The 24,929-nt window shown below is 35.5% G+C and overlaps 1 protein-coding gene across 4 annotated transcripts in view; it reads right to left on the reverse strand.

Annotated features, from left to right (window-relative positions):
- Nucleotides 1-24,929, reverse strand: part of LOC149801343 (uncharacterized) — an 80,070-nt gene that overhangs the window by 16,484 nt on the left and 38,657 nt on the right. For all 4 annotated transcript variants that reach the window (XM_089955392.1, XM_089955394.1, XM_089955393.1 and 1 more), the window contains exons 3-9: nucleotides 19,453-19,566; nucleotides 17,889-18,115; nucleotides 14,178-14,355; nucleotides 11,634-12,623; nucleotides 7,980-8,151; nucleotides 7,199-7,479; nucleotides 6,357-6,542 (exon numbers count right to left, since the gene is read on the reverse strand). In XM_089955392.1, coding sequence (XP_089811518.1) covers nucleotides 6,357-6,542; nucleotides 7,199-7,479; nucleotides 7,980-8,151; nucleotides 11,634-12,623; nucleotides 14,178-14,355; nucleotides 17,889-18,115; nucleotides 19,453-19,566 — 2,148 coding nt within the window. The remainder of the gene's footprint in view (nucleotides 1-6,356; nucleotides 6,543-7,198; nucleotides 7,480-7,979; nucleotides 8,152-11,633; nucleotides 12,624-14,177; nucleotides 14,356-17,888; nucleotides 18,116-19,452; nucleotides 19,567-24,929) is intronic.

Below are 24,929 nucleotides of genomic sequence, written 5' to 3' on the forward strand. Positions count from 1 at the left end.
TATTATTCTTATTCTGAAAATTTCTCAGGAAAATATTTTTTTCATATGATTAAACTTTAAATTAAAAATTGACCTGAAAGGACAGGTCATGGATACATTCTCCTAAAATAATCAAAGCATGTGAAGCAGTCTCATAAAGAATGCAGAAAATAAATGATAAGGTATTTTAGTCTTTTATAGAAATTATTGCATTAGAGCGACATAACGAAAAGAAATTATAGTTTCAATTTGGTTCACCTTATATTTGTTATACTGATAATTGATACTGGATTATTAAAAAAAAATCAATACTTTACAATCTTTAAACTACAAAACAAATCAGGAAGGAATCAAACAATAAATGTTTAGAAATTATTTGACTTCTAAATCAATTCTTAAATCCTTTTCTTGATTCAGGTTCCACTTGTCTTTTTGGCTTTGGATGTGCCGGTTTTTGTGGCTCAAAATACCTCAGAAGATTTCTCTGTGTCTCTAAGTTGTCAGTACCTTTAGCTGAAGATGTATCATTAAGATGGCCACCAGGTGTCGCCGACGTATTCTTGGAATCCACGTCATACGGTTCCCGGAATGTTTGTGACTGATAATCTTTTGATTGGCGGCTTGTGATACTCGGAGTTTTGGAATCCCTGATGAAATGCTTCGCCTGTATAATGAAACGCTGCATTGTTTTATTCAGCCTACGTGGAATATACCGATGGACTGAGGCTAGTTCCTCACTCGCAAAGTGTGGCCAAAATGACGTCACCACTTTGGCGTTCAAATGGGAAACAAGCTGAAGGTATTCCATTGAACAAATTACAAATATCCGATATGATGACACTCCAGTGTTGATGCGCATGTGTCAATTGTAAGAAAAACGAATCTTCTTGTGATTTGATCTTAACATTTTCACATCATACCAGAATGTAAAAAAGTATACATACTTTTGCTATTTTGGATGCCAGAAATGCGTGTATTTTCTTTTTAAATTTTGAAAGAGATTGACAGCTATGGTTTTCGATATGATGGGCATCAGTTCAAAGTCCCGTGTGATTGATCGGTGAAATGATTTTTGCTTAAACATATTTTACTTGCGAAATTATGCAGAAGGGATAGGGTGAAATGATTTATAATCTAGACCAGGCATCCTCATGAGTATAGATGCAAAAGAAGACAATGCATTTCTTTTTAACTGACTGTGTCTATAGAACAAAACTAATTTGTTTTTATTTGAGCCTTGGATCTCTGAAATTGCGTGAACTTACATATTTTCACATCAGAAAAGTAAAAGTCACTTCTCTGGTCATCACTCAGCACTTATTCTGCACATTAAAGCTGGTAAAATATGAATTGGGGTTTTAGTTTCGCCTTACTAGTAAAAGGTGATATTAATTGCATTTTATCGATATGAAACCATGTATTTGTCTTAAGACAAATGTTATACAAAATGTATCTATCTAAATAATTAATATTCTGCTTTGAAAGATTATCACGGGATGGGGATTCAATAATATCAACAAACTAATTTTTGTAAATGCTTTGAAAGGTATGTTTCATTGAAGAATATTGTTTCAAAAGTCCAAATGGAAATAGTTTGTACCAATTTCAGTATTACAAAACGATAATTTGTGTTATAAAGAAGAGATTTTCTTACCTCTATTAAACAAATCAGAATCCTTTATGGATCGACGTTTTAGAAGCATTTGTAGAACTAAATATATCATAAAATATTGCCACAGTCGTACATGCTTTATAAACATGGTTTAATCCTTAAAGAAATTGAAATAGTGTGCAATATAAACCTAGCTTCTGGAAGGCATCCGATTTGCGAACGCGTTTGTTAACGAATGTGGTTTGTAGATACATCTGGATAGTTTTAAAAATATAATTTTGTATTATCGTTGATTTCATAATTTTCAAAGAATATTTGCAACAATTAAGGTAGTACTAAAGTACTAATAAAGTAGTACTAAAGCGAATTAAATATCAATTATTACTCTAATTTACAGCAGTCCTTTCATATATATGGGTGTATGTGTGTATGTCTGTGTGTAATATTTACAAAATTAAGAAAGGATATGGAGTTACATGTGAAAACAAACTGTTTAGAAACAATGACATACCAAGCTATAGAAGGAAATAATTTAAGTTCGTGCTTCAGAAAATAAAAACTGGCAGCAAATTTTTCTTCCTAATAAATTAAACCACATGATGTCCAAATCTTAGATGGTTCCAGTTTAAAATAGTGGGTCCCGAGTGGCAAAGTGGTCTAAAGCGCTCTCCGATACGGATCACTGCCATCTCACCTCTTTCTGCGCCCGTTCGAGTCGCGGATTCAGCCAATGTGGGTATGTGAGAAAGCTTGCCAGTAGCTTCTCGTGGGTCGGTGGTTCTTTCCGGGGTTTTCCCGGGTTCTTCCTCCACCATTAATACTGGCCGCCATGTATAGCCTATTGTGTGCTGAAAAATGGCGTTAAACCCCACAACAACAACAACAACATCAAGTTTAAAATATTACATAGACATTAAGGTAAAAAATATTTTCTACAAAAGAATTAGAATACTTTCAAAAGAGATATGTTCTTTTTTTAATATGATATGCACAGGAAATAAGTCGATCGTACATGCACAGGATATAAATCGATCTTACATGCATAGGAAATAAGTCGATCTTACATGCAGAGGAAATAAGTCGATCTTACATGCAGAGGAAATAAATCGATCTCACATGCAGAGGAAACCCAAAACCTGACAAACAGATTAATTGAACAGTAGAATGGGCAAATTAATTGCTGGAGTTCATATCTGTTGTGTAAAGTTATGGATTTAAACACGCCCGTGAAATGAAGTGGATTGGAATTAGTCGAGTTGGCTAAATGATGCAAGCAAGAGTGTGTGATTTGGATTTTTAATGTAGCTTTAAAACAAAATTCAGTCATATCGCTACGATGTCTGCAGTGTGGCAGTTGATAGTGATGTCTAGCACTGGGGCAACATGCAACAGATATGTAGCATGATGTCCCACCCAGTCACATTATCATGACACCAACACCAGGCCGACCTAACACTAACCTCTTAATGCTGAGCGCCAAGCGAGGCAGCTGTTAATACCATTTTTGTAAGTCTTTGGTATGACTCGGCCGGGGATCGAACCCACGACCTCCCGCATCCGAGGCGGACGCTCTAATCACTGGGCCACCGGACCGGTTGGAGCAAGCAATAACATATTCCATTCCTATCTGTTCAAGTGGATAAATAAAATCAAACCTTTCTTATATATGCCTCATTTCATTTTGGGACAATTTTGACTCACACTCAGATGGGCAAGCTTGAAACACAGATCTCAATATTTTTCTCCATTCTTCTGCTATGTGCCAGATTTTTTTATTTTCTTTTTTCGTTTCAATGGGGCAGTTTGATTAACCTTTCCTCGTCTTTTTTCTTTTATACGTTTTTGTTATCTCTTTTCTCATCTATTTTTCTTTTCTTTATTACTCTGACAACATGACATTAATTTCTAGCAACCACTAAAAAGATAATCAACAATCACTCATAATTATATTTACCTGTTAGTTACAGAGCTTTTCGCAACAGAGGCCATTTTCACAATTTCGTTCTTTTTATATCGTGACATACACATCAAGCCACGATTTCACCAAGATGGTAGAAACTTTCACCTTAGATTTAAAACATTCTGATGGTTGAATGTAAGTCAAACTTAAATTTCATCCAAATAAATAACGAGATTTTATATTTTCTCGAAATCTTAGCTTCAGTTGTGTTACTAAAATCAAGGCATGATTTATGTTCCTAACAGTTTTTTCCCCATTCTGGTAAAAAATTGTCTCCCCCACAAACAGAACACCATTTATTTCTTAGATGGTGAAGTTTAAAAAAAAACAAAAACAATGTAAGTTCAAAGAAGTATCAGTGGTAATTTTATTGTTGATAGTGGTTAACATTTATCTTCAAGACGTAGATAAATATGTATTATAACCACAGTAACTTATATTTGCATGTTTAACCTTGTATTAAGTAAGTAAATAAAACATGGTCAAAAGGCATAACCGACACCGTAAAACCTCATAACGATAATCAATACAAAGTAAGATATTAAACAAATACGTCCCGCCTGGAAAATGAAAAACGATAAAACAGAACAGCATGACATTTTTTGGGCAGTTACCAACAATTTGTATAGTCTATCAATATACACTACAGCGAGGATTCCCAGTCTTTATATTTCATAAAATACATAAAATGTTTTTTCAAGGTTTCCTGATAAACAGTGCAAATAAATTTGTAATTCTTACATCATTCGCCTCTACGAAAAACGGGAATGAGTGGGAAATGCTGAAAATAACTAAACTGTTAGTCAATCATTTAAAACCTAATTTTAACTATTTTGGGATTTAAATGTATTTGATTTTGTGAGTGGCAAGTTTGGTGATTGATTAAATGAAATCGCATACTATTTACATTCTAAAAAAACTGGTTTAACACCTACCGTGCGAGAATTTTCCTTCTTCATCTCAGTTACAGAATGTGCAAGTGCAGTAGAACGGAAGTGACCTCATACAAATCACTATGTGCAGAATGCTTCACTCTTGTTTCATTCACTCCGAAAACGTGTGACATCAAGTGACGCAACCGTCGGTATATGCTAAAACGTCAGCTGCCTGTGTATAATGGCTGATGAACATAGATACTACGGTAAAACAGATTTAAACTCATTTTTTTCACTTTTGAACAGCACGTGCGTGGTATTTTGGATTGTTTCTTATAAATTTAGCGTGATTCATTCACGGACCTTGTGCAAAAAGGTCTTTAAGTTTAAGTTAAAACAATGTTAAACTTTTCGCATGTGTCAAACATTTCTCAATCTGCATACACGTTACGTGTATATGTACAGGTATTGTTCATTATTCACCGTGTTATATTTCTTATGTAGCAAGTAACCACAGCTCTGAATGAAATGCAATTCTATATCTTTAATCAACCCAGACAGCCAAATCAGCAATCTATAGGCGGACCCGATTTTTCTTAAAATCGAATTAAAACTCAAAATGAACAAATGACACCATATAAATTAATTCTGAATGTACGATCATGATTTTCTTTTTTCTATTTCTCTTCTTTGTCTGCACCATATAAATGAATTCTGAATGTACGATCATGATTTTCTTTTTTCTATTTCTCTTCTTTGTCTGCAACATGTCACTGAAATAGATGGGGGGGGGGAGGTATGGAGTTCTTGATTGGATTCTTTGCTTTGTTCTCAAAGTGTTTCAAGATCAGATCTGTTATAACACATAAAATGTCTGATTGGAAATTGACATCAAGTAAATACTACGTTATACAGAGAATACAGAAGATTATGAAAGCACAGAATTATATATGATGATGTAATTATAAAAATGATAATTGCAATTAGTGAGTGTCATGAAACAATCCTTACTTAACGTAGTATGCATTTCATAGATGGGCTTTTACTACACAACATAAATCACACACACACACGTGTTGAAAATAATGTATGTATGTATGTATGTATGTATGTATGTATGTATGTATGTATGTATGTATGTGTGTGTGTATATGTATGTATGTATGTATGTATGTATGTATGTATGTATGTATGTATGCATGCATGCATGCATGCATGTATGTATGTATGTATGTATGTATGTATGTATGTATGTATGTATGTATGGGTCTGAATGCTTTTGGATAGGCAAGCATATAGGAAGTAGTAGTTGCATAGGTATTTCTCAGCTCTTGGAATATTCAAGAGTAAATAATAGGAAAATTACGAATCTAAAATCGATTATCCGAAGATATTACATTTGATAAATGCATTTTCGTCTAACCTCTGAAGTGTCATATGATATAAGACGTTATTGCCTCTTAACATCTGGAAGTACGACAGCGTGAACAAGGGGACACAACCATCATAGGTAAACATAGCATGGACAGGGGACACAACCACCGAGGGTAAAGAACAATGTCACGACATAGAACTGTTAGAAATAGTGAAAGACAGGGTGAACAATTAAGCGATACGGATGTAAAATTTATAATAGAACATTATACTGTGGAAAATAGTGGGTTGATGAGACATTCTTTAAAAATATTACCAAAGAAGTCAATGGCGAATGCAGAGTGCATTAGAAAATGCATATTACATAAATTTGATTTGCATTTTATTTTTCTACTGAATGATCAATTCCTTTACCTTTTACGCACGTTTGTCAAATGCGTCAAAAGAACAGCTTCGATAACTTTGTTACCCTTTTAACTTTTTCGACTTTTAGTTTCTTCCTTTCAAAGTTTCAATACAAATCATTCCATGTAAATCAACATGACACACTACTTACCCATCTATAGAACGCGGCGGTACCGGCGCTGGCCTCACGTGCCTCGTTAATGTTGTGGGGCTCCAAGATGACGTCAGCAATTTCCACGTCTTTCTCGTTTACATCTTCCGGTCGTCGGTCCAAGATCCGCTTCTGCAGGCCGTCCTTACCCGTCCTGGCCATTAATACCTGAATATTCGTCCAGTCCTGACAAAATAAGAAAATTCTAAATTTAGATTTTTAAGGAAGCAAATCAAACTAAAGGCATCGTTTCTACATATAACTAGGTCCGGCCCTAGGGCAATGCAAACGAGGCAACCACCATGGACTCCGCGCTTTCAGGAGTTAAATTCCGGAATGCAATTTGTTTGCTTGGGAGGCCCCGCTCATTGCTTGCTGTCTTGGGCCCCACATGCTGCCTTGGGCCCCGCACATCATAGGGCCGGGCCTATATATAACTTGTCTGAACAAACCTAGTCGACCTGTTTCATGCATTCTGAGCAAACGTAAGTATGGAAGATAATGTCTTGGATCGTTCATACTACGTTATGTAATGGCGCTGCACATTTTCCTGTCATGATATGCGATGAACCTCAGTCTACAGGTGCGCTCAGAAATATCTTAAAATCTTCAATTAATACCTCGCAGTAAATCGTGTAAGCAGTGAGTTTGGTTAACATTCCTATTAATAATAAATGATTAAAAAAAAACCATTAAACTATCTTATTCAGAGGTACGCATTGAAATACAACGAGTTTAAAGAAACAAATTTGTTTCTTCGTTTATTTTTAGTTTTGAATAAAAATGACGATTAATCTTTGGTGAATTAGTTAAGAGAAAAGTGAAACTGATCCATCTTTTACCTCTAGTCCATTCTTTTTCTCACCCAAAAGAATATAAGTGGCGGTCATGACATCTTTGGTGACAGGTTTGGGGTGCTGATAGGTACGTATCTCCTGGATTGTTTTGGGCTTCATTTTCGCGATTGGGTGCAGATAACCGTGTAGCTTGCCGAGCTTTTCTTTCATATCCTCCGCTTGTCTGATGTCTTCCTTCAACTCTGATTGAAATTTAGAGCTACGTCCAGCCTTGATCCATTTGTCCAGGACGCCATTGTTTCGGCGGCGGCATGAAAAATTAAGCTCTGCAAAGAAAATGCGAATTGGACTTTGAACTTCTCTTTGTCTGAGTAAACCTTACGTGAATAACAGTAAAGTCTAAAAATGTTTGATAGTGTTTTTTGTCTTGTCAAAGAAACTTAATAATAAGAGATGTCGCAGAACAGATAATATATAAATTTAAGGAAGGACAGGTAGTCAACAGGTGTAAACCGTCTAAACACGCTTTCTACGAGAGGACTTCTTTTTCGACACCTGAAGACAGGTATCATATATAGTATATGGAAATGAATGAAAACGATATATTACACGTAAAATCACTGTAATATCTCCTTTGTTTTGTAAGAAAGGTAAAGAAAATATAGCAAGAAAACATCACTCAAAATTTAAAAATAAATATCTTTAGACCTTAATTGTTTTTATTTTTATTAAAAAAATTATTTAATTTTATTGCCTGAAGAATTATCGTTTAAATAATAATTGTCAACACATTTGATTTTTTGAGCATCTTTTTATGCATACTTACCCCTCTTAATAGTCCAGTAATGCTCTAGTCTTTCTTGAGCTTTGGCCATTTCTCCCTGGTCTGGTACATTATAACAGTCAAACATATCCATGGCATCTCTCAAAGCCTTCTCTGTGGGTCCATTTTCTATAGCATAGTTCAGTTTGGCTCTTAACATCTTGCTTCGTACTTTCTAAAAGAAGGAGGTGTACACTGAAACAAAATGTCTGAACTAACCGTGTATGTTGCTTCTATGACGTAGGGCGTTCATCCATATTTATTTCAGTTCAAGTTAATATGATAATTATGTGCATAACTCTACCGGGATATAATTTTAACTCTACCGGGATATAATTTTAACTCTGCCGGGATATAATTTTAACTCTACCGGGATATACATTCTTTAACAAATCTTGTATATTGCGTTGATCTCTGGCCACGAAGTGTTTACATCCTTTGTTCACAACTTAGAATTAGGTCCAAGCATACTGGTTCACTATGTAATAAGACACAAGAACCCGCTCGTCTATTATTTTCGCACAACGTTTTATTGTTATATCTCTAGTTATAAATTGCCCCTATTACTTCTAACATGTAGGAGTCCAGAATTGTTCATACATTTTGTGTCAAGTGTTTGTTTTATATTTATAAGTAGGGGTTATTTCCCTGACGAAGAACCCGAAACGTTATATATATATATATATATATATATATATATATATATATATATATATATATATATATATATATATATATATATACAAACACACATCAGATGATCCCATTTCAAGAAACTTAAGTCAGTGTGTCCAATGGTAACATAGGTGACCAGGAGATGTTATAACAACATCTACATAGACTACGAATTTATTACAATGAAGTACAATATCATACTGCACCAATTGTCTTAATATATATTTCTTTATCAATCTTAAATATAAATATTCATACGTTATGTGCATTACTTCAGATTTGAGAAACCAAATTTCGTATCGTCTTTCAATGGCTATCCTGAATCACATTAGCGTAGTTTACCCATAAACCGTATTTCAATTCCATCATGCAATGCACCTCTAGGGTTCGTTTGCATGTGACGTTATAAAGACATAGGTCTATTTGCATTTCTTTTTCCTTATCAAGGTAGGAATTAATAAAAACTTCTGTCCTTTTTGTAAAATACAAAGAAACTATTGGTAAAAAAATTAAGCCAAAGTCCAGTCTTGTTTGTTTAATTGTTTGTTGATTTTGATTTTGTTTTTATTTTGGTTAATCCAGGCTTTTATGCTTACGATATATTTTCCTTGATATTGTCCTGCATGTGGAACCTCTTCTTATTATTCCCCAAATACACCTTTTTAGGGTCTTCAGAGATCGCTGTTTTTAGTCCCCAAATGTAGCCCTGTAAGGTTTTTGGTTTATTCCGCAAAGATTATTCTGATTTGGAGTTAACCATTTTTATTTCCAAAAATACCTTTGCAAGGTATCTGGAGAGCGCGACAACTTGAAACATATATCTGTAAAAGAAGGACACCTTAGGGACCATACACCTTGGCCAATGTCCTTAATGAGGCAGTAATTTCACTTTAGGGACCATACACCTTGGCCAATATCCTTAATAAGGCAATATTTTCACCTTAGGGACCACACACCTTGGCCAATGTCCTTAATAAGGCAATAATTTCACCTTAGGGACCATACACCTTGGCCAATATCCTTAATAAGGCAATATTTTCACCTTAGGGACCATACACCTTGGCCAATGTCCTTAATAAGGCAATAATTTCACCTTAGGGACCATACACCTTGGCCAATATCCTTTATAAGGCAATATTTTCACTTTAGGGACCATACACCTTGGCCAATATCCTTAATAATGCAATATTTTCACTTTATGGACCATACACCTTGGCCAATATCCTTAATAAGGCAATGTTTTCACTTTAGGGACCATACACCTTGGCCATTATCCTTAATAAGGCAATATTTTCACTTTAGGGACCATACACCATGGCCAATATCTTTAATAAGGCAATATTTTCACTAAACAAATATGGATAATAAAACATTCAGACCAAAAGCGAAAAGGCCGATAGTTTAAACAATTGCACATCTGGAAATATTTGTATTCTTAAAAGAAAAGCACACGAATTCATCAAATGAGAAAATAATCGTGTAACTCGTAAGTTTATAAAATAATATTCTTTTAAGATATCATAACTGCAATGTAATCATTTCTGCCTCCTGCGTGTCCAGTGAAAAATTAAATGTTGCCAACCAACAATAAGAACGATATTAATCAAGTATCCAGTTGAGGAAGAATATTTGAAATTTAAGAAAATTTTGATAACTCAATCATGTTAAAAATCACTATAACATTCGGTATCACTCGAAAGGGTCGTTCAGTCCCGCGGTAATAAATTAGCATGTATATGACTTTATAAAGCTAAAAACTACCAAAAAGTTGAACTTTGTAATTTTTCAATGTCATCTCAGTTCATGTTGACCAATTAATACAGTTCTCCCTTCTATCTAAAATTTTATAATTGCGATAAAACAAGAAAGATAGAAGGTACTTATATTTACATTTATTTGTCAGTTCAAGATACCAACAAACTAATTCAATAAACAAGACACTCTTATCATTTAACAATGATGTACACCTCCACCTCCACCCCAAACCTGATTCACACATGTCTAAAATAAAAATATGGTAAGTGCCACACGATTTACAGGGCGTGCAGACGGTCAACGTGTAAGTGACAAACAATTCTGTGAAACCTTACTTACCCTCCCTTTCGATTGCTGCAATGATGAAAAACTAGAAAATACTAACTGAACACCTGGATAGAGGTGAAAATGTCTATATATATATATATATATATATATATATATATATATATATATATATATATATATATATATATATATATATACCAATTAGGCTACCTGTCTTTTTGCACATGGAAGAGGTACTAATGAAAAATTATGGGACATCAAAAACTTTCTATATTCTAAATAAGGACTTCAAATCTACCTTAAGAACGTTATTCTATATTCTTACTGGTGCATCCAATATACTGATATTCAACACCTCTGCATAAACTATATACATATTAAGGTTAGAATGCCCTCTGTAATCTTGAAATGTACATTTATTTAGTCACCAAAGTTGCAAATCATAAGTGGTAAGAGAGGGGAAATTACACCCGTAGCTATATTAAGCTATCCAAACATTTTTGCAACAATCGTTACATACTTTTCTTGAAATGTTTTGAATATAACATAGTCATTATTAGTGAAAATGACCAGGGTTGTTTTGGTTATAAATTTCCATTTCAGCAGAAATGCACTCATAAGTCGTTCGTGCATTGTTTGAGATATAAAAAACGAATAATATCTATTCAGTTTACAACTTACATAAGAAGAAAATCTGGATTATTGCACAAATGGAGTTATTGCTGCAGAGATTCAAAAAAGTTGTTGATTGATCTATTTTTCCTAGGATCCTCCACATGAGAGGAACTGTATGCCTTTGACTAGGATCGTGGAGTTTTTAGGTCATATTTGATCAGAGATATTGCATCTATTTTGAATGAGAAAGGCTTTTAAGGTATCACCAAACTAACTGAGACAAACTGCTGTTATTGCATTGAATTTATAAAGCGTTTAACGTACATCAGAGACACCTCCCCTGCTGTGCTGCCGGAGGAGATAATTGGCAATTTCAAAAAACTGCTCTGAGTCTGCTCTGGCGGCTTCAATCTTTAGACCGAACAATCCTTCCTCGGGAATCTCAACCGTCACAATCATCTCGTCATCTCTGGGTTGCCTCCAGCTGCTCATGTCCTTTAGCTGGTCATATGGGAGGTAATTGTGACAGAGGGATGTCCTAAAGTCCAAGTCTTCAGACAATCGGAACTTGATGTCCTTCTTCTCCTTGGGATTGATGAAAATGATTCCTTCTAAATGCGTGATCGGAGTTATCCCTAAGCGAGCACAATGGGGTGTTGGACCCCAGCCAAATTCTGGGGCATCGGGATATGGTTCACAATCCTCATCGCAGGGATCATTCTCTGACAAAACTCGAAACTGGCATAATAAAGTCTTTGCAGCACCATAGTTGTTACCACTCTCTTCCTCTTCCATCTGGTTTCCATTAATCTCAAAAATATATTTTCCAGCGACTGGAAGAGTCAACGTATAATGGAAGCGGGACGACTTTCTGTTCAGAAAGACATAGCGCTCAAGACGTGGAGGAACACTTTTGGGTCTTTCAACTTTTCCTTCATCCTTCAACGAAGAATCCATTCCCCTGGAAGACTCCATGGCTCTATTAGAATCCATTTCTCTACTTGTGTCGTTTTTATCTCTGTCCTTCTTTGAAATAGCACCTTTGTATTGCAAACCATAGCCAACCCTTATTTTGTCCATCATATTTGGGGGTACTGAAATCTCTACCTCAGCCTTGCCTTTTACGGCTTTAACCAAGCCAGACTTTGGCTTAACCAACTGCATGTGTAAGTCAAAAAAGGCAGGTCTGAAATTTGGAAGATTTAGCCACTCATTCTTGGTTAGAGGATCGGCTAGTAGTTGCCATTGGTAGTCATCTGGGAAACAACTGACTACAAAACGGTCGGGGTCTGTCAGAAAGTAGAAATCATCCTTCTGAAAATAATAATAATAATAATAATAATAATAATAATAATAATAATAATAATAAGTGTAATCTCGCTGATTCAACAATTAAGAGTGCATGTACAATATAAGGCATGTAAATAACCTAAGAAGAACCCCATACAAATGAAGCATGTACTGATCACAGACAATCAAAAATTATATCGAATAAATGTGCCTGAAATACTTTTTGTTGTTGATCAAGTTGGTAAGAATTGTAACTGCTGACATACAACTAGAATTTGGAATCGACAAGTGCGAATCTGTAGGTATCAGTCATGTCAGAACAGAGAAATCAGGAGGCATCAAGTTCAAAGAAAGGCAATCATTGCCTTTGTTTTGAAGAAACAAACAGAAGTCGAAAACTGCAAATACTAAAGAGTTCTTGATGCAGGTAGTACAAAACAAGATGACATGGTGAGTAAAATCAGAAAAGAATACTTTGAAAGCAAAGAACAGTACCTATCTCAAAATTAAATGTGGCAACACTGTCATTGATATCAGTACATAGGCAGTCTTATTATCATCTGGAATATACACGGTATAGTGGACTGGGTAAAAAAGAATCGGGAAGATATGTATATGAGGGCCAGAACGTTAATGTCCATGAAGATTGTGTTGAGTCAGAAATATGAAATCTATTCAAATAAGTCAAGGAATGTGATGGAGAATTCCTACATTTAGTCCAGGAAGAGGGCATGTTAAATAGGTCAAGGAAAATGATTGAGGATTCCTACCTTCAGTCCAGGAAGAAGGTATCTCCGCGAAAATGAACGAGACAAAGATTACCAGCTGAGAAAAGGTAAAGAAATGCAGAATGGATAATAAGTTAAACACTGACAACTTTATAAGAGACGCAGAACAACAAGCATGAATATGGATGAAACTGGAAGAATTTAAGAAGAAAATGTAAAGATTGGTCATGGAGGCGCATTATTAAGCAATTATGGCACACAAGGTGAAAACCATCGTGTAAAAAGCAAGACGTTTCCTCTCTAAGTACAATGTGCAGGATGAGATAGTCATTGGTTTGAACAGCGAGGACCGCGTGGGTAAAAATTCACCATGATAAATTAGCTGTACACCAGCATCTGTCTAAAAAAAACCAAGAAAGGTATGAAAGATGCATACAGACAGTGTACCTACTGTGATAGGAGTGCAAGGAGTACGATTCTACACAAAGAAGACACAGCATACAAAGCCTACGAGTAGCAGTCAAGACATGCCACAACATAGTGCTGTACACATAGGAACAGAAAGGCTACTAAGAAGGGTCATTGAGATCTCAAGACACACTAAAGATAATTATGGTAAAACGGAATCTTGTGCTGAACAATTTCATTTTTTTGAAAGACAGAATAAAATGCACAATAAATTGGGGGTCTGCATTCGCTTATTACATGTAAGGTAATAACTTAACAGAGAACACAATGTAGGCACATATGAATGGCAAAACAGATGCAGCATTGTCATTTAATATTTTAGTATTGTACAAGTCAAAGCCTCGGAAGTTCAAATGAAAACAAAATATTTTAATATCATTACCTTATCTTTGTTCTTGCCACCATTATCCTGATGGCCCCATTCAACGTGGACTGGTCTCCAATTGTCGTTGACATGGACAGCATTCCATTTAGACCGCATGTCCTTTTCGCTCATGCCAGGCACGTAGTTTCTCCCCTTGCCAAGTCCATCAAGGATTACACATGGAATACCTGCACGCCTAAAGGACACGAATGCAGACATTTATAATGTTGGCATTTCCTAGCCATGATATATTCTAAACTTTGAAAGAAAACTCAAAGTTGCAACTAGTCCCACTAGTACGTGTAATTCCTTGTATGTATACAGTCAAATGAACAGATTTTGTAAATCCGTCATCAATAAAAAAATATATATTTACGGGAAAACCTATCAACAGAAGACAACTTAGCAACCGTCGCAGAGGTGAAATTCCTTTTGAAAGTAAAATGATGGCATTTTTATTTACAAACTTCAATACAATGAATTACATTCTCCTTTCGTGGCAATAACAATAAAATATTGACAGCAATCGGTTTTTTGAAAACAATCCTGCAATACGATTTTGTCAAGTGAGGTAAATCTTGCTGAAATAAATTTATAGGGAACTGTTCATAAAAATGCTAATGATCATTTGAAAGAAAACTAAAAATTCATACCTTTCACTTAAACAAAGATCGAGAACACTTTTAATGCATATTAATCTAAACACGATTTCATATTTTTTTTACATGTCTTTGTCTACGTGTGTACAAAATATACAGAAAAGATATGAACACAAATATATTAGGCCGCAAATTTTTGGACGGGTCAACTTTTGAAAGCGAAAACCATTAAGGATCAGACTGCTTCGTACTTTCGAGAATATTTGGTAATACTAGAAATGAGAAAAGCGCTTTAAAATTAAGATGTTTCTAAGATAATTTTTTTTTTTGAGTTTTAGATAAGAAGTGCTTTTTAAAATGTTTTTCTGTATTTAAATGAGTCAGTGAACTATAGAAAGATAAAATAAATGAGTATTCCGTCCAAATAATTACTTGTTTTATGTAGCTCAAATGTCTGAGTAAGGTCAAATCGCTGTTATGAATCATTTCAATTGAATGTATTATCCTTGTTGTTAGTGTGTTATAATGTTATACCCAAACTGCCGTTGTATAATGCCTTAATGACTTGACAGCATCAAAGCAATTCTGTTAAAATTTAATTGGACGAAGAGCGTAGATCCAGAATCTCAACTATAGACCGATATTTCTGGCTAATTATCTACGTTTTTCAAAGTTGAGTGAGACATGGATTTAGGTTTTTTCTCAGTTTTCATTTGTATTAATAGCAGAGCAGTAGTAATGCTTCCAGGAGAATGCGGCTTCCTGGTACGAAATCTTTTATAACAGGCGCATCGAGTGCATGTGCTCCACTCTCAAAGCGAACTGTGATAACGCGGATATCAATAAACAGATATTCCATAGTGTACGCTTTAAAAAAATTGTCGTCAGCCAAAAGTTTTTCGTGAAATCAGAACAGAAATTGTGCGTTGGAATATAGGCCAAATATCTCAGATCAATTAGACTGATTTCAGTCTCCTCATTCACAAGACCACATATTGAGTTGCTTTAGTACGTTTAGGTAACAAGTACTGTCATATCGATCGTATCAACTTCTAAAACTCGCTACCAATAGTTTGTAAAATTACAAAGTATTTTATCTTTACTTTAAAAACATAGAATACTAAAATAAATCAATATATATGCGTAATGTAATATAATTTCCTTTCCCAAGGCTTAAACTCTCTCACTTCGACACATCTCCGATCTGTCTCATGCGTGGTGTCGGTCATTGACGTCACTCGACTCTTACTGCTCTGAGGTGACCCCTCAGAATAACGTGATCATTACAAGTTGCCATCATCGTTATGACGTTACTTGTTCCCTAAGCATAATGACGCGATCGGAACTGTGCGAGAACTTTCAACGTAAAATGACATAGTTGCGGTTTGTGTCTCTTGTTTAATAATGAAAAAGAAAATTGTTTATACAATTTTAAGAATTACAATAACATCCCAGTGAAAGAAAATGACACGTTAACAAAAAGTATACGAGACCACCGGGAACCTTAAACGAGTTACGACCTGCCATAAATCGGTCGCGCAAGATTTACGTTGCAGAAAACCACTGTGATTGCTTTAAATAGTGTCTTACTAAAAATATTCACCCTGCTACATACACTTCTCTTTGCGAATAAGATGAGTCATATGTCTTCAACCTATTCAAAGTGTATACACGTATTAATACTCATGCGGCTATCATTCAAAGGACAATTAATGACAAGGTATTTTCCCCCCACACTTTCTATATTGAGTCCCTAACTTGGGGATCCACATTCAACTAATTGCGCACAAATCTATGGGATTGTAAATGATGTTAGATTACTTTGATCCTTAAAGGAGGCTAGAAATCAGTGGAAATATACAATAATAATAAAAGCACTCTAGAAGAAAACCTTATTCCGAAGCATCATCTGCAACCATAATGCCAATATTTGGTGACTCGACAAAAGAGCTCACGACAAAAGAGCGCCGACATAAGGGCACCGATAAAAGAGCGTCGACAAAAGAGCGCCGACAATTAAGCGCAATAAAGTGTAGTTTCTTTCCAAAGTTTTGTGTAGAAGTTAATTATTGAACTAAGAATCAACGATGTCATTTTGCATATATAGCGAAAAGTGTAGTACAAACGTTATTTGTAAAATGTTTATTAATAAAGAAACATGGATAAGATCGAATCACAGAAAGGAAAGATTATGTTATTGGTCGACGGCTACAGATATTGCAACGACAATGAAAATGCTGATGGAAGTACGTCATGGAGACGCTGCAGGAAAGATGGTTCCGTGGAAAGATGAAAGTGTTAAACGACAACGTTCTGTCATCATTGGGACACAATCACGCTCCGGATCCAGCTAGAAACGAAGCAGCGAAGGTTGTGTCTGCTATGCGAAGACGAGCAGTGGAAGGGGTGGAAAAATCAAGGCAGATTATACAACTAGAGTAGGAACTTCGATGGAAGTTGTACCTCATTTACCATCATATACCGCATCGCAACATGCTATAGATAGACAAAGGAAACGCAAACAGCCGCCATACCCTAATCCACAGAATGTTTTAATATTATATTATTTGTATAACCTGCACTATTGTGTCTGGCGCTATTTTGTCGGGGTGCCCCAATATTTAAATATTGGCATATCTTCTGGGAGCTGATTTTTCGTGACCTCGTATGCATAATTTCCGCGCCTATTCGGTTACTTTCGTAGCGACTCCAGCATCCCGACTCATTCATGTAAGAGACAATACCGGTTTGCGTTGCTTACGGGTTCAATACCACACTAAGAAAAGGATGTGGACTATATTTTTTTCTTCTTAAAAAAAAGAAAGGCCTAAAGAAAGCATGGATACATTATTGCAAGTGAGCTGATTTCAAAGCAACACCATACAGCACTCTATGCTCATTACATTTCTCAAATTTATGTTACGAGAGGGATCCTGAAAAATGGCTTCTCTGGATACGTAAATGCTAGGTCGAGACTAAAAAGTGGCGTAAAAATATAAATTTGTAAACAGTTCAGATGCCGCAACATGATCTATAATCCTACAAAAAACATTTATTTTCTGACATGACTATTTTGAAAGATATGGAGGTTGCTAAACTGTACACGAGCAACTGTCAAACTACGACTTACCTGCAAAGAATGGTGAAAAACGTGGGCACGTCTCCTTTCTTCTCCTTGATCATCTTGATGTAGTACGTGGGCGTGTCCCCTTCCTTGGCCTGCATGACCTGGGGGTCGTTATAGTTGATGGATCCCGTGTAAGAATAGATGGCTCTTACTTTTTGTACGTCATTATTTGTTCCCTGCAGCAGACGTGGTAACAAGGTCTGGTAACGTTCTTTGTCTTTTGCTGGCACCTGTTCCATTATATTGAAATTTTCAATATAGTAAGGTACACTTAAATAAAGCGTCGTATTGTATGCAAGAGAAACGTTTTAAGTCATAGAAAGGTCATAGATGGGCCAAACTTTGTCGGAAAAAGTTGAAGTTTAAACTTAATCTAAATCTTCTTAACACTGGGCCAAATTTTGAACACGATGTCAATCCATGAAATCATGAAAAGGTTATTCAAACGACAATTCGTGATGGACGAAAGGATGGGACAGACAGACAGACAGACATGAATATATTGTGGGACATAAAGTCTTGGTGAACTCAACGTGCCAATAAACATTATGGTATATAACTGAGTTCGCTCCAGGCACGTGCCAGCCCGAGTCGGCTGCCTCATCTTTTATCATTGAGAAAACCACTTAGCTCAGATTTCATCAATACTGCAGCAATATAATGTATTAAACGTACCGCTAAAACTAAAAAAATCCCCCAGAAATGTTTGCTGATGGATACCAATGACGTGCATTTGTGTAGGAATACATCTTTTTATGTATTCAGATTATAGCTTGAAATTACAAGGTATAATAATAATAATAATAATAATAATAATAATAATAATAATAATAATGCCTTAATTAAAAAATAAAGGATAAGGCACAGAACTATATCCATATGCTCCGATTGATGCAGAAAGGCGGTGGGCATAACGATCGAGGTATTACATCTAGTTAATGGATATACCATTGTTCAGGGACTATTTCTTGATAGGTGCAGTTCAATCGAAGCTAGATGGACTTTGTTACAAGAGTGGGGCGACCATGGGGCAGTAATTAGGATGTAAATTCATAATTTGCGAAAGATTTTGAATGGCCGCCTTTTGACGCCCTTGTGCATGGAGGGGGATTACCGCCATACTTATATGCGTGTATTTCCCAATCTTCCTTGATGCATTATTGTAAATGGCTGCTTGCAAGTGCTTCTTTCATAATTCTATCAATGTATATTGTAATTTTATTGATGCAAATTGGATGTGGCAGTTTGCAAGTGCTACTTTCTTTCTGCGTGATTGTAAATGACTGCTTGCAAGTGCTACATTCATAATTCTAGTCATGAATTGTTTATTTTTCATTGATCCAACCTGTAAATGGTTGCTTGCAAGTTTTTCGATCTTCTTTCCTTCTGCGTCATTGTATCTTGCGATTTGCCAACTATTGAATTTGTTCTGTAGTTGTCGTATGATAAACTCTATGTCAGTTATTACAAGTTTTGTATATGATGTTTACAAACTTTACAATTACATGTGCATCATTCAAACTGCTGTTTTCATACTTGTTATCTCGTGTAAGGGTATGCGTATTACCGATTTAGCATTGTTGTCTATTGGTGTGAAGTCCTCGTGGCCACAAAGCTGTTCCTTAGTGTCATCTGGAGGTTTTGGAAATGGGTAGTTCGGGTTGAACGGAGGGACATTCTTCTGTAAAACAAAACAAACAAAAACAAAACAAAAAAGCTATAAAGACTGAAGGTATTGCATTGCATTTATTTAGTCTTCTGTCGCCTTTTTTAAGAATATTATTAAATTTTCAAAGACCACTACTGCCGTTACATAATCGTTTTTGTGATTTTCATCCAAATGAAGTTTACTCTGTCTTGGAAATGCTTTCTTAATTTGGCTATTTTTTTTATAATTGAAGGAAAAAAAAGATAATGCACATAAATTAAGTGAGGGCTTAACTCAAGGGCTAACCTCCATTTAGGAAGCATTAACAATAAATACGTATGTCGACTATTCGTCCATCTCTAATTTCAGACAGTCGCTCCACTTCAGCGAGAATTTTTCGACAAATCGAATTTATTGGATTGCAACCAAAGACGTCTTCTGATTTTTCAGGCATTTTAAAGTCCCACATATGTTCATTAATTCCCGCTAGAATGAGCCACCATTTTTTCCTCGTTTAAAAAGATGTACCGTCTACGTAGGAAGATAAGAGAGACAGGATAGCTCTGTATACACTTCGCATCGCAAGATATGCCTTGTCCACCACTGGCTTTGGCCACATTTGGCAACTTTCGTCACGTGGCTCGGTCTAGAAATGGTACTTCCACAACCGTTTGTCTACACTGATCTGGTTTTGAGATTATGCTGCCGGGATCACATGAAACCAATATATTCAGAGTGGATTTTTTCTTTTCTTTTCGGTCTCTTTTCTTAAACTAAGTTCTTTTCCAAATCCTATTAAACAATTAATGTAATTTTGACTTCTTACATCATCCTGTCTCTTATATATGCTTCACGCCATTTGTGTAAAGATTTAATTTTGACGTATCTTGGGTTTCTCTTCCATCATGGCACCTTACATTTTATTAATAAATCAAGCAAACTCTGCTTTATTCGTTAATTTCTCTCTGATGTTTCATTTTCTGTTTCTAAATCTTGATATAAAAAAACCCCGGTATATAGTATTCGCAAGTATCAGCGAAGCGGAATCTCAAACCCAGGTCAAAATAAAACAGCGGTTGTGGAAATAGGAAACGTATATGGACTGAACGACCTAACGAAAGTTCCCAAGTCTCTGGGATATATATATATATATATATATATATATATATATATATATATATATATATATATATATATATATATATATATATATATATATATATATATATATATATATATATATATATATATATATATATATATATATATATCGGCCAGTGGATCTGGTGCATTGTGCAAGGGCGATCTGGGTCTAAGTTATTTCATAATCGAGTGAACGTTCTATATGATCAACTACGAGGCCTAGCCCAGATACGAGTTTGTGTTGTCAGGTAAATATTTGCATCAGTAGCCCGTTTATCAAGTGCAAATAACTTTTTTTTACGTCCTTCAAATTAAATAATATATATGCACTACTTCAATGTCATAATTCTTAAGGGCGGAGAGCATATGCCTGAATGAATAATATAAATACCAGTTTAAGAGACATTCATCAATAGAAATAATATTTGGAAATGGAAAATGACGTGAAAGTCGAAATAGAAATGGAAATCAATATGTATTTAGCCATCTATAACGCACAACTAATTGTAAAAAGCGTAGACTCGTATCCGGCCTGATATAGCTTGCCAGCAAATCTGCTCTGTGTGTGTGTGTGTGTGTCTGTGTGTGTGTGTATGTGTGTGTGTGTGTGTGTGTGTGTGTGTTTCGGATTTAACATAGCTTTACAGAAACTCAGTCATATAGCTATGATGTCTGTAGTGTGGCAGTTTCTTTAGTGATGTCTATCACGGGATCATGCATGTAGCATGATGTCCCACCCAGTCACATTATCCTAACACCAGGCCGACCAGGTCGCACACTAACCTCTTAATGCTAAGCACCATGCTAGGCAGCTTTTAGTATCATTTTTATAAGTCTTTGGTATGACACGGCCGGGGTTCGAACCCGCGACCTCCCACATCCGAGGCGGACGCTTTAACCATTAGGCCACCGGCACTGTCCAGCAAATTTGGGTTTCGCGGGATTTTGTACAAGGTACGCTGTAAATTGTTGGAATAAAAACATATACCCTGATTTACGGTCGCGTTATGCGATGACCGATCTGAGTCTAAGCTGTTCGCGCGTACGTGCGTCTTATACACCAACAGTACGGTGATTAGTGTCTTTCTTTTATTAAAAAAATGGCATTTGACATAGTTTGATAATGTTTATCATCCATTCAGCAACAAAGGATATACCTACATTTTGGATGGCAGATGGATGATTGACCGATTTAATCGAGTGATCGGCAAGATTTGTACATCGCAGCAGGGCACTGTGCTATAGCTTGTACCATTCAAAACGAAAAGGAATCGTATAGCTGCTTTATATTGGATATCATTTCTGAAAGTCTATTTTGCGCGTGTGTCAGCTAACTAGGTAGCTATATAAGGTAGCTAGCTAGCTAAAGAGAGAGAGAGAGAGAGAGAGAGAGAGAGAGAGAGAGAGAGAGAGAGAAAGAGGGAGGGGGATAGATAGATAGGTAGATAGATATATAGACAGACCGATAGATAGACGGACAAATGGATGGATGGATGGATGGATGGAGAGAGAGAGAGAGATATTACTACACATATGTGATCCGTATTTAATTTAAAATAGCATCCCATTAGCTTGATTCAAATACATACATTATGGTAGGTAACAGGTTTTAAACTGACTTTAATGCCCGTATATCCATACTAGTTTGCCGAGCACCGGTTTCAAATTATTGAGCACAAGGGGAGAGTTGGAGTTCAGAGCATAGTGTTCTGGCAAGCCAATGAATCTATCATACTTTGTAAGATAATTCTAAGAGGACCAATTACAAAATGTGCAATTATTTACTGATTTCCCACAAAAGTTTATCTAATTTTTTAAAATAAAAATACCAAACAAACAAAAGATAAAATAAAATGTCCCTAATCGTCGCTTAAGATTCTGATGTTTGAGTACAGCCAAGTCACAAACTTGCACGCATCAAGGGAACCGCCCTGGTCATACAATACCGTATATACTCTACTAATAAAGTAGAGTCAAAATGCAAACAACAAAATCCTGATATGCCGTAACATAATGCAACTGCAGGTCAGGGTCTACATGGTTTGTTTTACTGCTTACTCTTAATAAACTGCACAGACCCAGACATGTCGGAGTATTATGCAACGGCAGATCTGGGTATATGCATCTTGCAGTTACTCGTGATATAAGCGAGAACAAACGGTAATATGAACTTTTTTAGCACGAGAACTGCTGTATAATTTGATATGCGATTATTACTCGCATTTGGAACCCCTCTTAAGTCGACATAATATACCATGTGGTTTTCAGGAAAATGTCAACACTTTAAACACTTGGAACATTTTCTTGTCCGTAAAATCTGATTCTCTTACAAATATAAATTGCACAGATTCTCTGCAGAACACGGATCAAGTGAACAGTATATATACTTTGCCATATCATATATAATCAGCCATAACAAGAGTGAATTTGAGGATGGGAGAAACTTGATCAGCTCTGAAAACCACTGTAAAGTGTTAGAAGAAGAAAAAAAAATCATAAAGTATAACCATGTTTAAACGAGCTTTGTTAATTCGTATTTTTTTTCCTCCATTCCTAATATATAATAGTCTCACAAACGTGCCTAGATAACACACGTGACATTACTAACCCATGAAGAAAAGTTTCTTTCTTTAAGGCCCATTTAACTGAAGCTCTTTCTTCAATCAAGGGAACAATAATAAAAAACAGAAGAAAGCGGAGGTCAATTACATTAACTCTAACTGAATTCGATTACAAAAATATGACAAGCACTAGTCACTAGATTGGCTAAGGGCGGATAAGCCTTTTGGCCTAAACTGAAACAGAACTGTCAGATTCTATCACGTACAGGAAGTGACATATTTAGAACAATAAAATGGCGACTTACGTATCCACAGGTTAGAGGAATGTTGACATCGAGTGGAGTGTTTTCTAAGCACTTGTTACAATTTTATTACCTGATTGAAGGAGGGCGTCAAGGGACCTGTATCTAAGTTAACTTATAAGAGACTATTCCAGCTGTTTCAACATTGATCTAGTCTAGGGCTACCATAATTGAACTTTCTAAAAAGAGGACACTCCAGAGAATGTGTGTATCTGTATGATTTATTTGTGTAGATTTAAGAAACGAAAGGGGATGACTTGTCTAGGTTAAAGAGGGCGTATGGCAACCATAATCTAGCTTTTTCCCGATCGATCGACACCTTTTTTCTTTATGGTTCAAAACACTGAATAATCAGCTTGAATATTAGTCCATCAACTGATATGTTACATCATTTGCTGTATAACTTATTATTATTATTATTATTATTATTATTATTATTATTATTAACTTAGCGATACCTATTAGAAGTTGCAGTAATAGTACAGTGATGGAAACTGAAGAATCAAGAAAGATGAAGCACAAAACTGTAGTACTGGTGGCAAATATTTTCATCGCAATTGTAATTAGTGTGCATTGAAGATGTTTTTAATCACGCACAGGTGTTTCTATGTTATCGATAAAATTTGACCTTACTGGCGATTGTTGTACAATATCAGTATAAACTTCAATTAATAACAAAAAAAGCAATATGCTCGTGAGAAACAGAATCACAGTATATAATAATATTTTTAAAAACCAAAGAAAAGTTCAGATTTATTTAAGAAATAAGCTACTTTACTACTGTGTTTTAGAGTACAACGTCGAGCGCGACAATGAGGCAACAGATCAACTAAAGGGTATACCGTTAACGCGACAATGAGGCAACCGATCGAGTTAGGGGTATACCGTCCAGCGTAATATCGAGGCAGCAGATCGAGGATTCACACCTCTACAATAACTACAACGGTTCCCTCTCCTCCGCGTCATCCTGTTAAGAAGACATTGATAACGCTCACTGAACTGTGATTAGAGTAAAACTAAGATATGTCGTCCACAGTGTACCGCTGAATCAGGGTCTGGGCTGCTCGTCTGATATGATTGCTTGAAGATTCCATATATATACGATTGCATGAAGACACCATATATATGATTGCTTGAAGACTCCATATATATATATATATATATATATATATATATATATATATATATATATATATATATATATATATATATATATATATATATATATATATATATATATATATATATATATATATATATACGATTGCTTGAAGACTCCATATATATGATTGCTTGAAGACTAGATATATATGATTGCTTGAAGACTCCATATATATGATTGCTTGAAGACTCCATATATATGATTGCTTGAAGACTCCATATATATGAT

This window comes from Sinohyriopsis cumingii, chromosome 4, assembly GCF_028554795.1.
Source record: "Sinohyriopsis cumingii isolate HCF-2022 chromosome 4, ASM2855479v2, whole genome shotgun sequence".
Taxonomy (NCBI): Eukaryota; Metazoa; Mollusca; class Bivalvia; order Unionida; family Unionidae; genus Sinohyriopsis; species Sinohyriopsis cumingii.